The sequence below is a fragment of the Dendronephthya gigantea genome, unplaced genomic scaffold (assembly GCF_004324835.1).
Source record: "Dendronephthya gigantea isolate DGI-Jeju-01 unplaced genomic scaffold, DenGig_1.0 000136F, whole genome shotgun sequence".
NCBI classification, from domain to species: domain Eukaryota; kingdom Metazoa; phylum Cnidaria; class Anthozoa; order Malacalcyonacea; family Nephtheidae; genus Dendronephthya; species Dendronephthya gigantea.
The window spans coordinates 185,001-201,601 of record NW_021163146.1 but is presented as its reverse complement, the minus strand read 5'-3'; the positions used below and the strand labels follow the sequence as shown (position 1 = coordinate 201,601).

The 16,601-nt window shown below is 36.9% G+C and overlaps 1 protein-coding gene across 1 annotated transcript; it reads right to left on the bottom strand.

The window, feature by feature from the left end:
- Positions 1 to 206: 206 nt before the first annotated feature.
- LOC114536448 (eosinophil peroxidase-like) lies at positions 207 to 11,613 on the bottom strand. Its single transcript, XM_028557809.1, has 17 exons — positions 11,525 to 11,613; positions 11,368 to 11,438; positions 11,066 to 11,131; positions 10,894 to 10,965; positions 10,705 to 10,770; positions 10,373 to 10,438; positions 10,088 to 10,138; positions 9,500 to 9,556; positions 8,321 to 8,371; positions 7,936 to 8,181; positions 6,851 to 7,298; positions 5,757 to 5,977; positions 4,194 to 5,321; positions 2,498 to 2,656; positions 1,784 to 1,877; positions 482 to 641; positions 207 to 279 (listed from the first exon to the last, which is right to left on the bottom strand). The coding sequence occupies exons 1-17, from the start codon at positions 11,584 to 11,586 to the stop codon at positions 217 to 219; spliced, it is 3,081 nt and encodes a 1,026-aa protein (XP_028413610.1). The 5' UTR covers positions 11,587 to 11,613; the 3' UTR covers positions 207 to 216.
- Between the last annotated feature and the right edge of the window lie 4,988 nt (positions 11,614 to 16,601).

Sequence of the window (16,601 nt, the reverse complement as noted above, 5' to 3'; positions counted from 1 at the left end):
TGCGGTCGGAATTCATATTTTAGCGTTTCCTGCAATCTGATTGTCTCCCGAGCGGTCCGTATGAGGCCGTATGGACCGCGCGAAATATATTCATGAATATTTGCGAAAGACATATATGAACATATTGCCTAAATTGCAAAAGGCAAATAAACCCGGAACCCGGAAGAACATAGCGGAATTCAAAGTTGTCAAATAAACCAAACATACCTTTTTCTCTTAACGCTGCAAATAAATGTACCGGGAAATGACGCTCGGCCCCCTCCATCTTCCACGTTGAACCTGTATAAAAGAATCATAAAAAATTATTACACAACTAAGGGCATATGAGTATGAATCTTGCTAAAAACGAGTGCATGCAAGCATAACAGGTGTCCCTAAAAAGAATCTCCTACAATGAAATCAGACTATTTGTTTGGGCAGAGCTGAACAGTATAGGGCACTGTCGTTTTATGTTTACGTTTACTTTAATTAGTTAGTTTACCTGAGCAACCAGGCCTCTTCCGCCACTTCTCCCAATAAGGGCAAACGAAGAGCATTGGCTACGAAATATTGCTCCAGCTCCAATCCCTCTCAAAGCTCTACGAACACGAAAGTTCAATCCTTGGGAACCATCGCGTTGAATAGCAACAAGCACAAATTTTCTAGAAAACATAAAAAGGTCAGTATCAATTTCTTTTGATCAGGAAATTCAATTTGGTTTTACTTTAGGCCTGGTTTACATCAGTTCTTATCAATCGGAGTGCTATCGTATTATTTTTTGAATAAAGAGCATCTTTTATAGCGAAATAGTGAACTCAATCAAGGGAAAACCCAAATTTTCAGTTCAGTGTAAAGCAGCCTTTGAGGGTGGTTCATACTTGTCCCTGAGAATCGGAGATTCCTTTCGTCCGAGTCTCCAGTGTGCAATGTGCTTTGTCACTGAAAAGTCCCAATGGGGAGCGATCAATTAAAATATTTTTTTCTCTGCCGGATAATAATACAATTGTTAGGAGCCAGTATTGACTAAATCTAATGTGAAATGCTCTTCGTTTGATGACTTTGATCTTTTTATGTTGTACGTGTTCGATTTTCCACTTCGCCAGAGTTTTTGATCGAACGAAATTTTTAACCTAATTTTTAAATTGTGAAAATTCAACCGTATTTTAAATCGATGCTGCATGGGTTATGATCTTGTGCAGTGATTTTAAATGAAAAATTTTTCTTGTCTCAAAAAAGTACTCAGGTTTGATTTGTAACAACTTTCAAACGAGTGCTGGCAGCTGTCGCACTGAAATAGACATTGGCTAGCAATTATTAATTAAGTGTCTATATATAACGTAACTGAGTAGACTTCTGTTTCATCCTCGACCTGGGGATTAACTTCGCTCGGATATTTAAACTTAACAATGTAATTGTGACGGAGCAATTTCAAATTAAAAGGCATCTAAATTCAATAACATGGACGTCGGATTCTCCATTGGTTATGCGCACGTGCGAAATTTGGACCAGTAAAACCTGGTTATCAGCAACCTCATCATTGGTTGAGACAAAAAAGTTTGTATTTTGCTCCAACGTTTACATTTTTTGCGAACAATATTTTTGTAAATTATTGGAAATAAAATATTTCAATAAAATTATATAAAATCCGAGGAATATACATGGACATATAATTCAAGAATCACGGATGTCTAATCTTTTCACTAAAAAGAGGCAAGTTTAAGCGAAAAAAATTTGGAGGCGACAGATAAAGCATTTTCGTAAAAAATTCCGAAAAATAAGACTAAAAATATTTTTTAAATCTTACCCCCGGTGAAAGCGTAGGCTTTTGAGAAAATCAACCATGCGATTGGCAGCAAAATTACTTCTGGTGAAAAACGATCTGCGCTGTTCAACACGCCCTACACAGAAAATAAATAGAAACTTGCAATTATACCTAATTTTCTTTCCATATAAAAGAAAACTAAGCAAATACGAGTAGTAGATACATCAGTAGTAGCTATATACATCGGAAAAAAAACGTAGCTTTGAAGGTAACCTGAAATGTCAGTGGAAAGAATTAAAAATATTCCAAAGAACTACCATATATGCTTGCGGGTAATTATTGTGCGTCCCTTGTAAGATTAGGATTACCTCCACGTTGGCAAGATCAAATCACTATACCAAAGAGTTACTGCCAGGGCAGAGAGGTCACAAGTGGATCAAAAATTAAAGAGAAGAAGATGGTAGCTCTTTGGCAATATTCTAAGGCAGAACAGAATGAGCGATGCAAGGGCGGCGTTAAGTTGGAGACCGGAAGGGAAAAGAAAAAGGTGAAGGTCAACGTTGATTAGCATCGCAGAGATGGAGATGAAAGAAAGAGAAGCAAAAGATGGGACTCACAATTTTATACAGTTTTTAAAATAGTTTTATCGTTTACTAGAAAATGTAAAAATAAACATCGGAATGAAACGGTTGACGAAGTTTCTAAACACTAGCAGACTACTCGTAAATTTTTAGTCCACATATTAAATACACATACCTGTCCTCCCGTTGATAACAACGATATTGTAGCCATTTGAATGCCTGGAATAATCAATTCCGTTGATTCGAATAAATGCGCGACCAGAGCCGGTTCTTCGTCGATCTCTACAACCTTCACTTCTTATGTAGATCCGGATACGTCTTGATGTCCCTCCACCTGAAATAAGGTGAAATATTACTATCATGGCGAGAAAATGTGGATGTAAGCGGGAGGAGTTAAGCGTTTGACTCTCAAGGAGCATACACAAAATATTCAGTAGTTCAGCGAAAAATTTCCAAGATGGCGGCTAGCTAAACGATGCGCGCATAGCCCTGGACGGATTCATCGGGTATTATCTCGTTGAGAAAGTCTATGTAATTTTCCTGCTTAGATTATGCGTTATGCCATTGTAGCAAAACACTATTGCGAATAGCCATACAGTACATAACTTGATTATGTAATATTCCAGCCATAGACGGCAATGTTTATGAATTTATTAAGATTACTTAGAGACCAAAGCTTGGTCACAAAGCTGGTACTAAAAAAAGCCAAATGGATGCATATTCGAACAAGAAAGACCGATATTTAGTTTGTTCTGCTTGCCATTTCTGTGAGTTTTTCCTCGGGAAGTCAGATTTCACGGCTGGAATATACCAATTTTGCACTAAAGTTAGTTCAAAATACCAAACTACGTAAAAATCCTACAGATTTGGGAAGAATCACCCATGGTTCATAGTTAAATGTCGTGATACCGAATGAAATTTCTATATCGCTATATTAAAAATTTTTCGTCGATGAAAGTTGTCACCAGGATCTAGCAATTTTAGGTCCGACATTTTAAGCTTCCTTTAAAGGGTTAAACTTTAAACACAATTTTATTCCTAACTCCAATACAATTCTTTAATAACGCGTCGCCATTTTGTTTACCAAAAAAATTTAAAGTCTACACGATTAACACGCATGCGTGTCCACATTTTCTCGCTATGGGAATATCCGAAATAATTAAAATACGAATTACGAATTTCGCCGAAATATTGCTTAGTTTGTTATGAGCTGAATTCATGCGCAGAGACTTCACATCTTGGAAGAAGAAGAAAATGGGTTGCAAGTTATTTGATTTTTCAAGTCAGATTTATATTTTTTGTCGATTGTGACTTGAACAAACGTTAAGAAATGGCCAAACAAGGGCGCTTGGAAAACTTGAAATGTGCACGTGGTTATAAGAAAGGCATGACACAATTACTCAATTTCAAGTTCAAAGTTTCGATTCTATTTGAGATTCGTTGTCAAACGAGACATTCTAATTTAAGCATTGTTGTCCTGTCTGGACGAGAACTGACGTTTGACAAAATTAAAAACATGAAACCCTCAATTGCTGGTCTGGTTTCACAATGATTCTGAAATAAAGCTAAAATAGAGCCTGTCTTATAACTCTTATATCGTGGTTGAAAATTTCTTTGTTTCTCGGAGTGTGTTTATGAGTTAGTAAATTTATAACTAAAAAGAGATTCAGGGTTTTCTGGGACACCCTGATATTTTTTTTACTTCGAACTCCATGGTGTATAAAAACCAAAGACCGTTCGAATAGCCTCTTAATTTTTTTGTTCATTATCGTCTAACTGGTTTAGTTCGCGCATTTTTAGACAAACTAGTTTTGTAATAAAATTATATGATGTAACATGATGTGTATATATGACCACGAATAGATACATACTTCTCCAGGCTCTGAGATTCATACGAGGTATTCCGGCACACTCTACACGACGAACGTTTCTGTTTCCGGCGAAGAATGCATTTCTTTGGACTGACACGATATTCTTCAAATTATCGCACATAATTCTCGACATTGTAGCCTTGTTAATCTCCCTCAACTGCCAAGGTGTGAACACTCCACTTTTTTTGTAGAAGAATCTGTCGCCATCCCTTAATCGTCTGAATTGCTCCCGAATGATGCACCCAAACGTCGCCCCAACAATTCCACCATTTGCCGGTGCTTCTCCTAGACCAGCAACAAATAAATCTGCGTTTTTAGGACTCCCGTACAGCCTTCGCAGACAAATTCTATTAAGTCGGCTTTGAATTTCTCTGCGTGTACTCCAGAAACTTGTGGCACTTTTCAATCCACAAACATGTCGGTATGCGTTATAACCAGGTAGCCCGTGATCTCTACTGCGCTGGATGTTCAAGGCAGCAAGGTTTAATCCTGGAGAATCTGGACGTTCGAATAACTGTTTCAGCAAAGGAGTGGCAAGTTTCTGATCGAAATTCTCAGATGAATTAGCAAGCAAACCAAGGAGAAGTCCATCTATGCCGTTATCACGTAAGAAGCTGGTGTTGAAAAAAAGATGGGCTAATGGTAAGGGGCTCACTCCTTGCTTAGGATTGAAATTTTTATCAAGGACATCAAACGTGGGCCGGATTAAAGTGTGTCCAAATCTAAACGCAGCGGTGGAGAATGCGTTCAAAAGGTCAGGGTTGACATTTGGGTTGTAGCCTCGATAGCGAGGAAGCGTGTTTCCTATGATAATTGGCAGAAAGTCCTGGTATGTAATTTTCTGCAGCACAGCACCAACAATCTTTCTCGTTTCCTGATAAATTTTTTCACCGTCCCAGCCGGGATTCAGTCTTCCTAATGCACGAGCAATTCTGTTATGTTCCCGAACAAACAATGTATGCATAGAGGTCAGTACTAATTGTTCATTCGTTCGACTGTCACCAGCTAAGAAACATCCACGTCCCCCATTCATTTTATGGCAAAAACGGGCTGGACCCTCTCTTTCGATGCTATCCTCGGGGAGAAATTTGCCATTTACGCCAGGGGTTGTTTTCAAAAGCCCTTTGCCTGTAACAAATGAATTCATGTCAGATCACATATACGATAGCATAAACCAGCATTTATTGTGAACACGAAAGGAAATTTCTAATGTCATAAAATTAGGAGGTAAATTCTGTGGAATATTTCTGTTTTCGTTCGCACTAGATTTTCAGATAATTCAACTTTACCGAACTGATTCAAGCATCTCAAAATTCAAGTCCCGCACTAGTGAAAACAGAACGCTAAAACTAACCGCTAACTAATTCGTCGTCTGAGATAAATCTCTTTTTGATCAATCTAATTTTAATTTAAGTAAAAAAATGACAAAAAATTGGTTGTTTAACAATAAAGTTTGGTCCAATAAATGAGGCAACCAAATATAGAATTTAATACAGTTTTCACAATGTTAATACTTTTGCTAAACGCCTGCGATAAGCTAACTTAACGATAAGGGTTACTAACTTCTCAAATCTCTCAAATCTCTCGCAAGTGTTTTACCGGATCCATAGACCTGCGAGGCATCAACAAATGACGTGTCAACATTAATCTGCTCTCGTTTTGTGAAACGGCCATTCTTTATTTGACATTCACTAGCTGATCTTGCAAAATGAATGCCCTCGGCATTTCCAAACGGTTGGATGGAATAACAGGGTGCTGCAAAATCATCTGCTGAACCGTCGATTCTGTAAGAAATGGAAAAACACTAAACATTGTCATTTCATAAGAGGAATATTCTATTTCATCAATATAATAATAAATATGTCGGATTAAATTACTCTCTTATGATTGATCAGTTAAGAGGTCAATTTTCCTCAATTAGTTCATGGCAAGTTACGCAGCAAAATCACTTGACCCTGATTAAAAAAACTTTCACTTGTGTTTAACAACAACCCGCTCACCTACATGGAACGAAAACTTTTGCTATGTTTGCAATGTTTGCAACGTCAAAGTCGGCATTGCTCGTGACAAAAATATGATGCTTGCGTAGAAAAATTATGCCTTAGAATGCATAATGCAGCCCTTCAAAAATTTTATTATGCCAAAAATAAAAAAAAATCATCATGTTTGGTAATGACTATGGTAGAAATTTTCTAAAAATAAACAACAACAACAACAACAAAAACAGCAATAATAACAACAACAACAACAACAACAAAACATTATACACAGTAGGAAAGACCAGAGAAAAACCCCCAGCAACATTAACAACACAAATTTAAAAACAATTGTAATGTATATAACAACTATAAAAACACATTTCAGGTGGTTTTTTTTAGATAGATTTTAGTATCTGTGGTTCCACAATTTACATCTATTCTTTAACTCGTCGGGTGCATTCCTAGTGTTGTCTAAAGCCAATTTATCAATAAATTTCAATGCAATGAGAAAACGAAGCACATCAAGAGAAATGGCGGCGAGCGAAAAAAGTAGTGACAATTGCAAGCACAAATGTGCTTAACACAATTAAAACAAAAAAAAGAGTATCGCGTTGACAAAAAAATTCTGATTATCCTGGTTCAACTATAGGAGATGTGATAAGTCGAATAATAACTTACGTTATGCCTTGGCAATTGTCCGAACACTGACTTTCCGGTGAAAGACCAACGTCATGATCCAAAAATTGACCGAACTGCATGAGTAAGTGAGAGTGAGGCAATGGCCTCCTTGAAGGCTGATTTTGTTGAATAATAAATCGTTGAACTACTTTGAGCGTCGCAGGAATATTAGGGACGTTCACTTGACCTGGGAAACCGATAGGTTCGTCAAGGCCATCGAAGTCAAAATATTTTGCAGGAACAAGGCGATTGAGAGGACCAGGGGCGGAACCAAATAAAGGATTACGAATATTGTTGCATGTACCATCAATCGTGCGAAATGTAAAAGTTGAACGTGGACAGTGTTCGACTTTCCTTTGTTCGCAGCTATGTCTTCTTGCCAAATTCCTCAGTGCTCCTTGCGAAAATAGGGTGTTGATTCTCCAAGCAAGGAAAAATTTTTCTCCTCCTAGAGTTGTGAAATTATCATTTTGCATTTATTTTTACTCCGTCGCTTAAAACAAATGCATATTTAAGTACATTCAGTCTGTGACAGAACCTGAACTTATATATGAAAACTGACTTTTCAAACACTTCCACTTAGAGCGATAGGGAAATAAAAATTATCTCTATCGCCTTAAAAGTAACATCACGCTTATTTTTGTTAACTTTATTACTTCTCAAAATATTTTAGAAATAAATTATTTTCTATCTTTGATTTGCATATATTCTTGCTTTGATATCCATGACATTCAGTTCGGCCCGACAGATTTATTTAGTAAGTGCGATAGCTTACAGTAGAAATTTATTGGGCAGAAATAAATATATGAATGTTCAAAACCCCCCTTCAATCATCGTTCCAGGTACGTCCCTGGCTACAGATGTATTCTTCATGAAAGCAAACAACGTTTTGATCTCAAAATTATGGACGGAAGGGAATGTACAATTGGCGCAACTAGCTCGACATGAGCATTAAGTCAAGCAGTCGCTAAATACATGCAGTCTTACAAATGAAACGGCAATTCGTTTAAAATCACTGAGATGTGTGTGACTGGACGTTTGGTTCAGTCAAAATCATTAACGTGCATTGTGCTAAGATAACTTACCGCGATTGTAAACCTTCAAGATTCTATTCATTGCGCACTTAAGATACTTCTCGACTTTGACTGCCGCCATCATTTCTTCGCGCGCTTCCCCAGCCTCGTGATTATTGAGTCTGAGCAGAGCGTCTGAATCACGCCCGCCATGCTTTCCACCAAGATCACTTGAACGGTCGTTAATGTTGCAAACGGAATTCAAAAATCGATCACCAGAATTTCTTCGAATAATAACCAATCTCAACCACAGTTTCCCTAAAACTTAGACAGTACCACATTTCAGAAAAACTCTGGCAAGTGCGTTATTGCCGTAAATGCGTACGATCCTGAGTAGCTTTTGACATCCTCCTCGACGATGTGAAAGGAGATTTGCGGTTATTCCAATAGGACGCACATCTTCTGTCAGAAAAATTTCTATATCGATGGCGCCGAAAACCTCTTTTACCTGAGGGAGAATGTATTAAAAGAAGAGAATAAATTTAGCAAAAAATTATCTTGTATCTTAACTGGAATCCGGAATAAAAGTTGACCAAACAAACCCCAAACTTCAAATTCTGGGAACTAAATATTTGTGCATGGCAAAGGAGAATACATGCAGTTATCTAAATTAAAGTTGCCTGTGACATGCAATTGTAGAATGTGAAATGTGAATGTTGGTGCGAATAATCATTATCTTCAAGGTTTAGCATATCAGTAGCCTCTTAGGGAATATTTTTTACCAAAACTCGCAATGCAAATGCCAGGTTTATTGAAAACTATTTTTCTTATCTTTGTCCCCACGTTTTGTGAACACGAAAATGTCTTCTAAAGTCTGCTTGTAATTGCAAGTTCCTGATTCTCGCATCATGTGTGGAACGTCACCCTGATTGACTTTCAGGACCCAGCGAGCACTGCCTCGAATTAGGCTCTAGGAATTGTTCCCAAACATGCATATACCCAATGATTTTACTGTCTTGAGCCTTATAACTGATACGATAAGTATACTATACAACAACTCGATAGCTCTTAATTTATTTTATCAGTGCGACATTTCGTCGACAAGCTGTTCACCTTCGTTATGGTACATTCCTGTACGATTTTAGTTCCCTTCACGAAAATAATTCTTACAGGCCCCTAATAACCTATTAGCTAGAGAAACTGGAAATGAATATTCTTGTATGAGTTTGTTTCGAAGCTGTGTGTATTATTGCATTCATATTTCAGGTAATGCAAATATCTATAGAGTTTCAGATTTTAATTTAAGATTGCGCATTCAAAAAACACTGATTTACAGCGTAAATTAATAACCTTTAACGCTGAACAGTTTTGTAGAATTAAATCGTTTTAAAAGCTGATGTGTTTTAAACCGCTACATCTCATTTTGTACCTCTGATAATAAATCATGCAATCACTAGCGTCTAGTCATAGAAACATGATGAAATTCATGCAACCTAATTCAAAGTGACGGAAGTTGGGTTTATTCGCCGTTCTTAGTCGTTTTCAAAAATTGCATGCGGATGACCCCGATAAGTTTTTATGTTCATTCAACTGCCATACTCGTCTTATATCCACTCCCAACCCCCACCACACTCACCAGCTGGTTCGTCTTCTTCTGTCTCTGAATCTTCTGACTCTTCATCAAAATCCTCTTCTGAAAAAGAAATGAATGCAGCTTGTTTCATTCTTACATTACAGATAGCACATCAATTTATTTTATTTTGTTATATGTCTTATATTTATTGGTCAGTTTGCCTATTTGAGATACTACATGCAATATTTAAAAATTTGGTGAATGCCCGGTAAGCGTTTACCGGCGTTCAGCCTTAGTTACTCACTTACCAAAAGGTTCGTTACATCTTACTTTGATAATATTTTTGCACTTTTGCATGGTGACATCAAATAAGTTAATTCGCTTGTAGGTACACCACGTAAGTATTTATTCATACAAAGCTTTCGGTCCGTTAACCAGGGCCTTCGTCATTGCAATAATGAAGAAGAACTGATGCAATCAATCAATTGTACTGATGAAAGCCCGCGTTAACGCACCGATAACGTTACAGTAATAAATACTTACGCAATATACCTAACAAACAGCTAGTTGATTTATATTTTACAATGTTTAGTAATTTATAGGACACCTTGGCATGAGATGATGTTCTTTTAACCATAGGCAGCAACTTACCAGTAGGTTCTTCTTCTTCTTCCACTTCTGATTCATCTTCGAAATCCTCCTCTAAAATAACAGTGATACAATTTAACAGTGATACAGTTTTAGTCGCACAATTCTAGTCACAGGAGTTTTAAATTTTTTGTTAGGGTAATATAAAGAGAACTTCTTATACAATATAAAGATATATTTCAGTTCAGTTTCATTTTCATGTGATACATAGCAATAACCATTTGTTTTTTTAAAATTCCTATAAAGCGTAAGTACGCATAGTATTACCATTGCCAGCAAATGGTATACCTGTGGGTTCGTTCTCTTCAAATTCTGAATCCGGATAATCGTCTGATCCCAAGGCAATATCGTCTTCTAAGATTGATCGTGATACAACTTGCATTATAGTTGCACAATAATTCAATGTTTCTACAATTATTTCATTTGCGGTAAATCTCATACAGCTCTGTCGCGAGTATTTTTACGCGGTTGCAACATTCATCATAACTTTATGACAGCGACTATGCATTAACTTCATTCAGATCATATTGCCCAAAATATTTACACTCTATTTGGCATGTGACCAAAATATCGCTGTGCAATATATCAACTCGGTAATTAGTCATGAATCAGCCTCTTACCACTAGGTTCATCCTCTTCTTCTTCTGAGTCCGAAGATTCGCCCGATACCCCTTTAGGATTTCCTTCTAAGTTGACACAATATGGTTATTGATGTTGGTGATAATTTTATACTACTGAATGACTTTATTCATAGTTTCACACAGTCTTAAGTACGAGTTTAAGTTTACTCAATGTAACTGGTAACTTGCCAGTAGTGTCGTCTTCTTTTTCTGCTTCTTCTTCGCTTGGAGAATCTTTTGATTCTTCAATCGAATCTCTTTCTAAAATTTACGTTAAAACAGCATGAATTCGTCTCATATTTCTGACTATGTAATAGTTACATAGAGACTTTATAAGTTTAAGCCGGTTCAACTGGCATACCCCAATCTTCGTCTTCTTCGGCTTCAGAGTTCGGAGAATCTTCTGATTCTTCTTTAGAATTCACCACTAAAACGATATGACGCACGTTAGTCTCACAATACCGCATGGCTATTTTTCTAATTACAAAGAAATGTAACAGAGCCTATTGTTTTCTAAGATTTCAAGTCGTGGACTTTGGTTTATTTACCTACCTCGCCTTCAACCCATTTGAATCAAGAGAAAATACACTTGCCTGTGTCTAACCTGTATATTTGTATATTTCGTAGCGTTCAGGTACAGATTTAATTAGATTAATCACTTACACATTAGCTTATTCACGCCCGATGATGAAAACCTTTTTGGGGCACTCGTTGGGAGTTCTCTCGCTCCCATCCTTTGAAAGTAAGAAAAGGCCAAAATCACGAGAAAATCTGTTTCAAAACCTAGACCATTACACTACACATAGATAAAAAGTCTTACCACTGTAATTCGTAAATCAAAATAGTTGAAATGACCAAAAAGAACATTTCTCGATTCGACATTTTGTTAGGCGTTTGTTCTCGCAAGGCTACTCGATGAACTGATGACCTGATTTACTCTTCACGTATCTTTATACACACTAGCTACCTGTAACTTTACTTGTGACCAAAAATTTTGATTACTATATACCTTGGTTAGTATCTACGTTTTGGGGAGCGAAATTGCTATATCAGTAAAACTAGTACTACAGTGGTATTTAATGGGCAAGAAAAAAATTATCATGTTCCAATATACTTTCACCACCTTTTAACTCCGTGATCAAAATCGTAAAGAAATCAGTTTTGAGTAAACATAATAGAAATTTATTTAAAAAAGTACTTTTTTTCGGGCCACATGAAAGAACAACGGCAGTTTATGAAAAAAATTAAAACGCGTTAACGTTATTAATCATTAATGCATAGGTCGAAATTAAGCGCGTTAAATTACATGTACCTTTGTCTACTATTTGGTTCTCGTGTAAAAAAACAGAGATTACTTTACATCTTCAAGTCATTTTCCCATTTCATTTGAATCAATGTAGTCGTTTTTAAAAGTGCCTATAGAAAACATTTTTTTCTTGGAGCTATATTTTTTGCACTCCATTTACGACTTTTGTATGTACTAAAATGGATTCTGAAGACCGATTGACTTCTGAATTATCACTCATGATTTTCCTAGAAATTTGGCATTGTTCGAAACAGGTGACTTTGCACGCGTGATGGAACATGAGCCTCGCCACGAAGGTATAAGCAATATAATTTGTACAATTTTGAAAAGGTGCAAACATCGTGCTCTAAATTTCTCTATCATATTATTAATAAAACGACTAGGATGTTTTTGCTAAGTCCTCGAAACTATATTTCAATTTGCGACTTACATGGCGATTCTAACATATGCAGGGTCCTTTCTTTGTTCATGCGGAACGGGCACCAGTTGAAGCGACGGGTGCCTTTGTTACAGTTATGTTAAAGTAGCCGATACATAAAATAACGGGGAAAGAGCAAGATGCTATGAATTTCAAACTGGGCGATCCCCAATTAGTATGATCATTTCATTAAGCTTATGAGTTACCGTTACAATAACAAAGTTTATTTGCTGTCGCGTCTCGCAAGAAGAAATGATTGATTTTTTATTTAAATATTCATCATATCAATGAGTGGCATGTAAAGGATGATGCTAAATCGTTTTCTACTATACAAAAGGAAATTGTTACCACATTGAGACGAAAATGCATGGGGTAACATGGATAACACGGAGTTGGAGTTTCAGAGCCGGAGTTCCTGGGTCAAAGTTACGGAATCTGACGTCATGATATTGGAAAACACGGGGTCAAAAATTATGGAAAACGGAGTCATATGGAAAACACGGAGAGGATGGAAAAGGTGAAATATAGATATTTGGAAAACACGAAAAAATCTAATAATGGACTCCGGACTCTGATGAGACGTATATTCATAAATAAAGGATGTTATCTTTTTAACTTCAAATACGGCGCGCAATTTAATTTTACATTAACGTTATTGCCGTCCGATCAAATTTCAACATTTTCAAGTGCGCTCATTCGTACTCGAATATCTCGCGAACGAAAATACACACCGCCACGAAAATGTTTTACATTATAGTCTATATATAGTTGGTACGTACCTTCTAAATGCTGGGGTACTTAGTGTCTACGAAATGAGCGTCTACGTCTACCACTTTTAGTTTTTGCATCTGGCAAATTACCAAAATCATATTCAACATTGTAGGTATAAAAAAATGTGTGCCAAATCAGGACTTATCCAAACAATTGAAACATGTGGTGAAAATATTCCCCTTCTTGCCAGATTATGATTCGACCTAAAGTTAACTACATACAATCATTCTACTCAATAATGCAGGTAGTACATTTACAAGAAATAAAACTATTTATTTACTTGTGCAAGTAGACAGCTCAACAATTTACATGAGTAATGGTTTGAAGTAAATTATCAGGTGGGTATGCCAGTGTGAGTAAAGTAAACTAACTTTACTTTTTTGTTTTTTTTTTAATTTATTAATCACAACAAGACAATTTACATGCAGAAGAAATGATCTATACTCATCACATTCTTTACTATGCCATGCTTTGAAACAATTATAATCATTAGAAATGTGGAAATACTTTTTTTTGGCACTCAGGACCTTCACAAAAAGTATTTACACGTTTCTCCCCCCCCCCTCTCTTCCTTATAATAAAGAAAGCAATTGCGCCTTACACCAGCCTCGAACCCAGGTGTATGCTCTATATGGAAAGCATCTGGATTCACGATTTGTTTAGCTTAATTCGTCAAACACCGGAGGGTTACCGTTAGTCTGGCATATGGCACAATTGCCTTACAATAGCCTTCCGATAATCTACAATATTATACCCTTTCTTACGCTGCAGTTGTTTCATATCGTTGTGTTCTGCCCGATATTTCTGAAAAAGTATAAAACTATTACCAATTGCCATATCTACAAGATGATAAAACAACATTTTCCACCACCTATAACATTTCCTACGAATATTATGGCATGCAAGAAGCTGATCAGATCAAATTTCTGGCCCACCATTGCCCTTCTTTTAGCTCTCACCTTGTCATCGGCTGAGTCAATGGTAGTCAACACTGATACAGGCTTGTTGTCAACCCACTTCAGTGTCAATACTTCTGACTCCCTAACCCACCGTACCCCTCCACGCTTCTGGATCTTGGCCCAGGCTTTTATGTCCTTTAGACACTGCGGGATTCCTTTCTATTTATTCTGAATGCGCCTGTGGAAGGGGTACCATGCAAGAATAAGTCCCTAACCGAAGGCTGGTAAAATTGCTCACATCTCTCTCTAAAAGACTGAACAAAAGAATCTACCTTTCGCAGTTTATTACTGCGGTCTTCAGTGACAGGGTCTACCACATGCAGGAATGCCATTACAGCCTTATAACGAGAAATTATTTCTCTTGCCCACATTCTATGATATAAGGTCTTTACACTCCAAAAATTTGTAATTTCACTGTCGACCCTTACAAAACTGGCATACACTAAAAAGCTCAATCTCTTCAAGGTTGCTGAGTTCCCAAGCCCCGTCCTTCTTCGTGTAAGTGGATGGTTGAGAACGCACTTTTATGTGGGCATAAGCGTTGGTGTGAGTGACTACCTCTTGAAGCATTTCCCTTGTGAGGAAGAGCCGAAACTTCACGGTTCATACTTCTGGCACTTAAAGCATGATCTAGATGGATCCCAACAGCTCTGCTAGGGGCAAAATCTGGAAGAATATTCCTAGTATCAGGATCACAAAATCCTTCATGCACTTTGGGGTCTGGTGGGTTACGAGACAGGGAGCTTTCACCTTGGGTCCTAGTGGGTTAACCCCTTCCTTTCCCCCTCCCTCTCCCCCTCCCTCGACTCTTCCCTTTAGTCTACCCAGGGCCGTAGCTAGAAGCTTAATTGGGGGGGGGGAAAAATGCATTTATTCGTATTATACTAGACTGATTTCTTTTACACGCTATTGTTCCAACGGTACATAAACATGAATATATGAATATACACCCCCCCCCCCAATTAAGCGGTCTAGCTACGGTCCTGCCTCTACCCTTAGACCTCTTTAAGGGAGCGGTGTTCTGAAGACGTATCATAACTACAAATTTCCTCAACAGCACTAGCAACATTGGTAGCAGCAGCAACATCAGTATCTTCATCACTAAAAAATGTTTTATATAATTGTAATTCACATATTGTCACCAAAAGTACACTTGAGAGAATCAAAATAATTACAGATTAGTATACTTGAGTCTACTCTGTGTATGCAATAGAACACACGCCCAAAGGTCACTTTGCTTTGCTTACTAATGCAGTTATATTCGTAATTAATTTTGAATTTTCGACAACGATACAGTATACACAACTTACATTTAGTAATTCTGGTTTAGAAAGGTTATTTGGAGAAAATAATCTAATATTGAAATGTAAAAGTAATGCTCTTTATGCGAATGATTTCCGCGTCATGGCAACCGCAAAACAATGTAGAAAAAATGACCTAAATATTTACCTTGAAGCTCCAGAAATGGTGCCTAACTCGCGATTGATGAACTCTTTTTCGTCTGAAGACATTCCATTGTCACTAGCACAATCAGAATCATCTAAAGTGAACGTACTAGCAGAATCCATGTTTACAATCTGACACGCCAACGGAAAATGAGAGCGCGGAAGCGATTTTTGAACTTAATATACCCGTAGCTGCCATAGCAATGACGATTTTGGCATCCGAAGTAAGCCAACCGCTTCTCGAACGGTGTACGATTTTGATATATATATTTCATATATATACATATATATATATATATATATATATATATATATATATATATATATATATATATATATATATATATATATATATATATATATATATATATATATATATAGTGTCAAATAACCACTGTCATCATTTATCACCTGAAGAGCTAAGAGAGCGAAAACGTTTGTGAATAAAGTGCTATTAAAAAATACAAAGCAGTGGTTATGTTCGAATAATATCTCTCTAGTTGACAAGCAACCTTTTTCTATATATATGTATATATATATATATATATATATATATATATATATATATATATATATATATATATATATATACTGTCGTTGTCAAAAAGGTTGTCCTGAGCAAGTATATGTATATATCGATCACGTGATATTATTATGCATCAACACGCGTGGGATTGTACAAGCGTGTTAATTGCGAGTTCGAGTATAGCAAGGTGAACGATTAGAAAATGCCAAGACCATATTCGGATGATTTAAGTTGGAGAATGGTTTAGCAACGACTGTTCTACGAAACAATCATCGACGAAATTGCAGCACAGCTATTTGTTTGTTCAAAAACCGTCTATCGTACTCTCAGCACCTTTTGGAACACGGGTGATGTGAAGCCTTGCCGTATGGGTCGCCCAACAGCGAGCGTATCTTTATTCCCACACGAAGAATATATTATCATGGACTGTTTACTGCGAACACCGCAAATATAGTTGAATGAGATAGCAAGC

Coding starts and splice junctions, on each gene's coding strand:
- LOC114536448 (XM_028557809.1), bottom strand. CDS start 11,586: ATGTCGAATCGAGAAATGTTCTTTTTGGTCATTTCAACTATTTTGATT. Junction 9,557..10,087: donor AGAAGAAGAAGAACCTACTG/GTAAGTTGCTGC, acceptor TTTCTTTTTCAG/AAGAGGATTTTGATGAAGAG. Junction 8,372..9,499: donor AGAAGAAGACGAACCAGCTG/GTGAGTGTGGTG, acceptor ATTCTCCCTCAG/GTAAAAGAGGTTTTCGGCGC.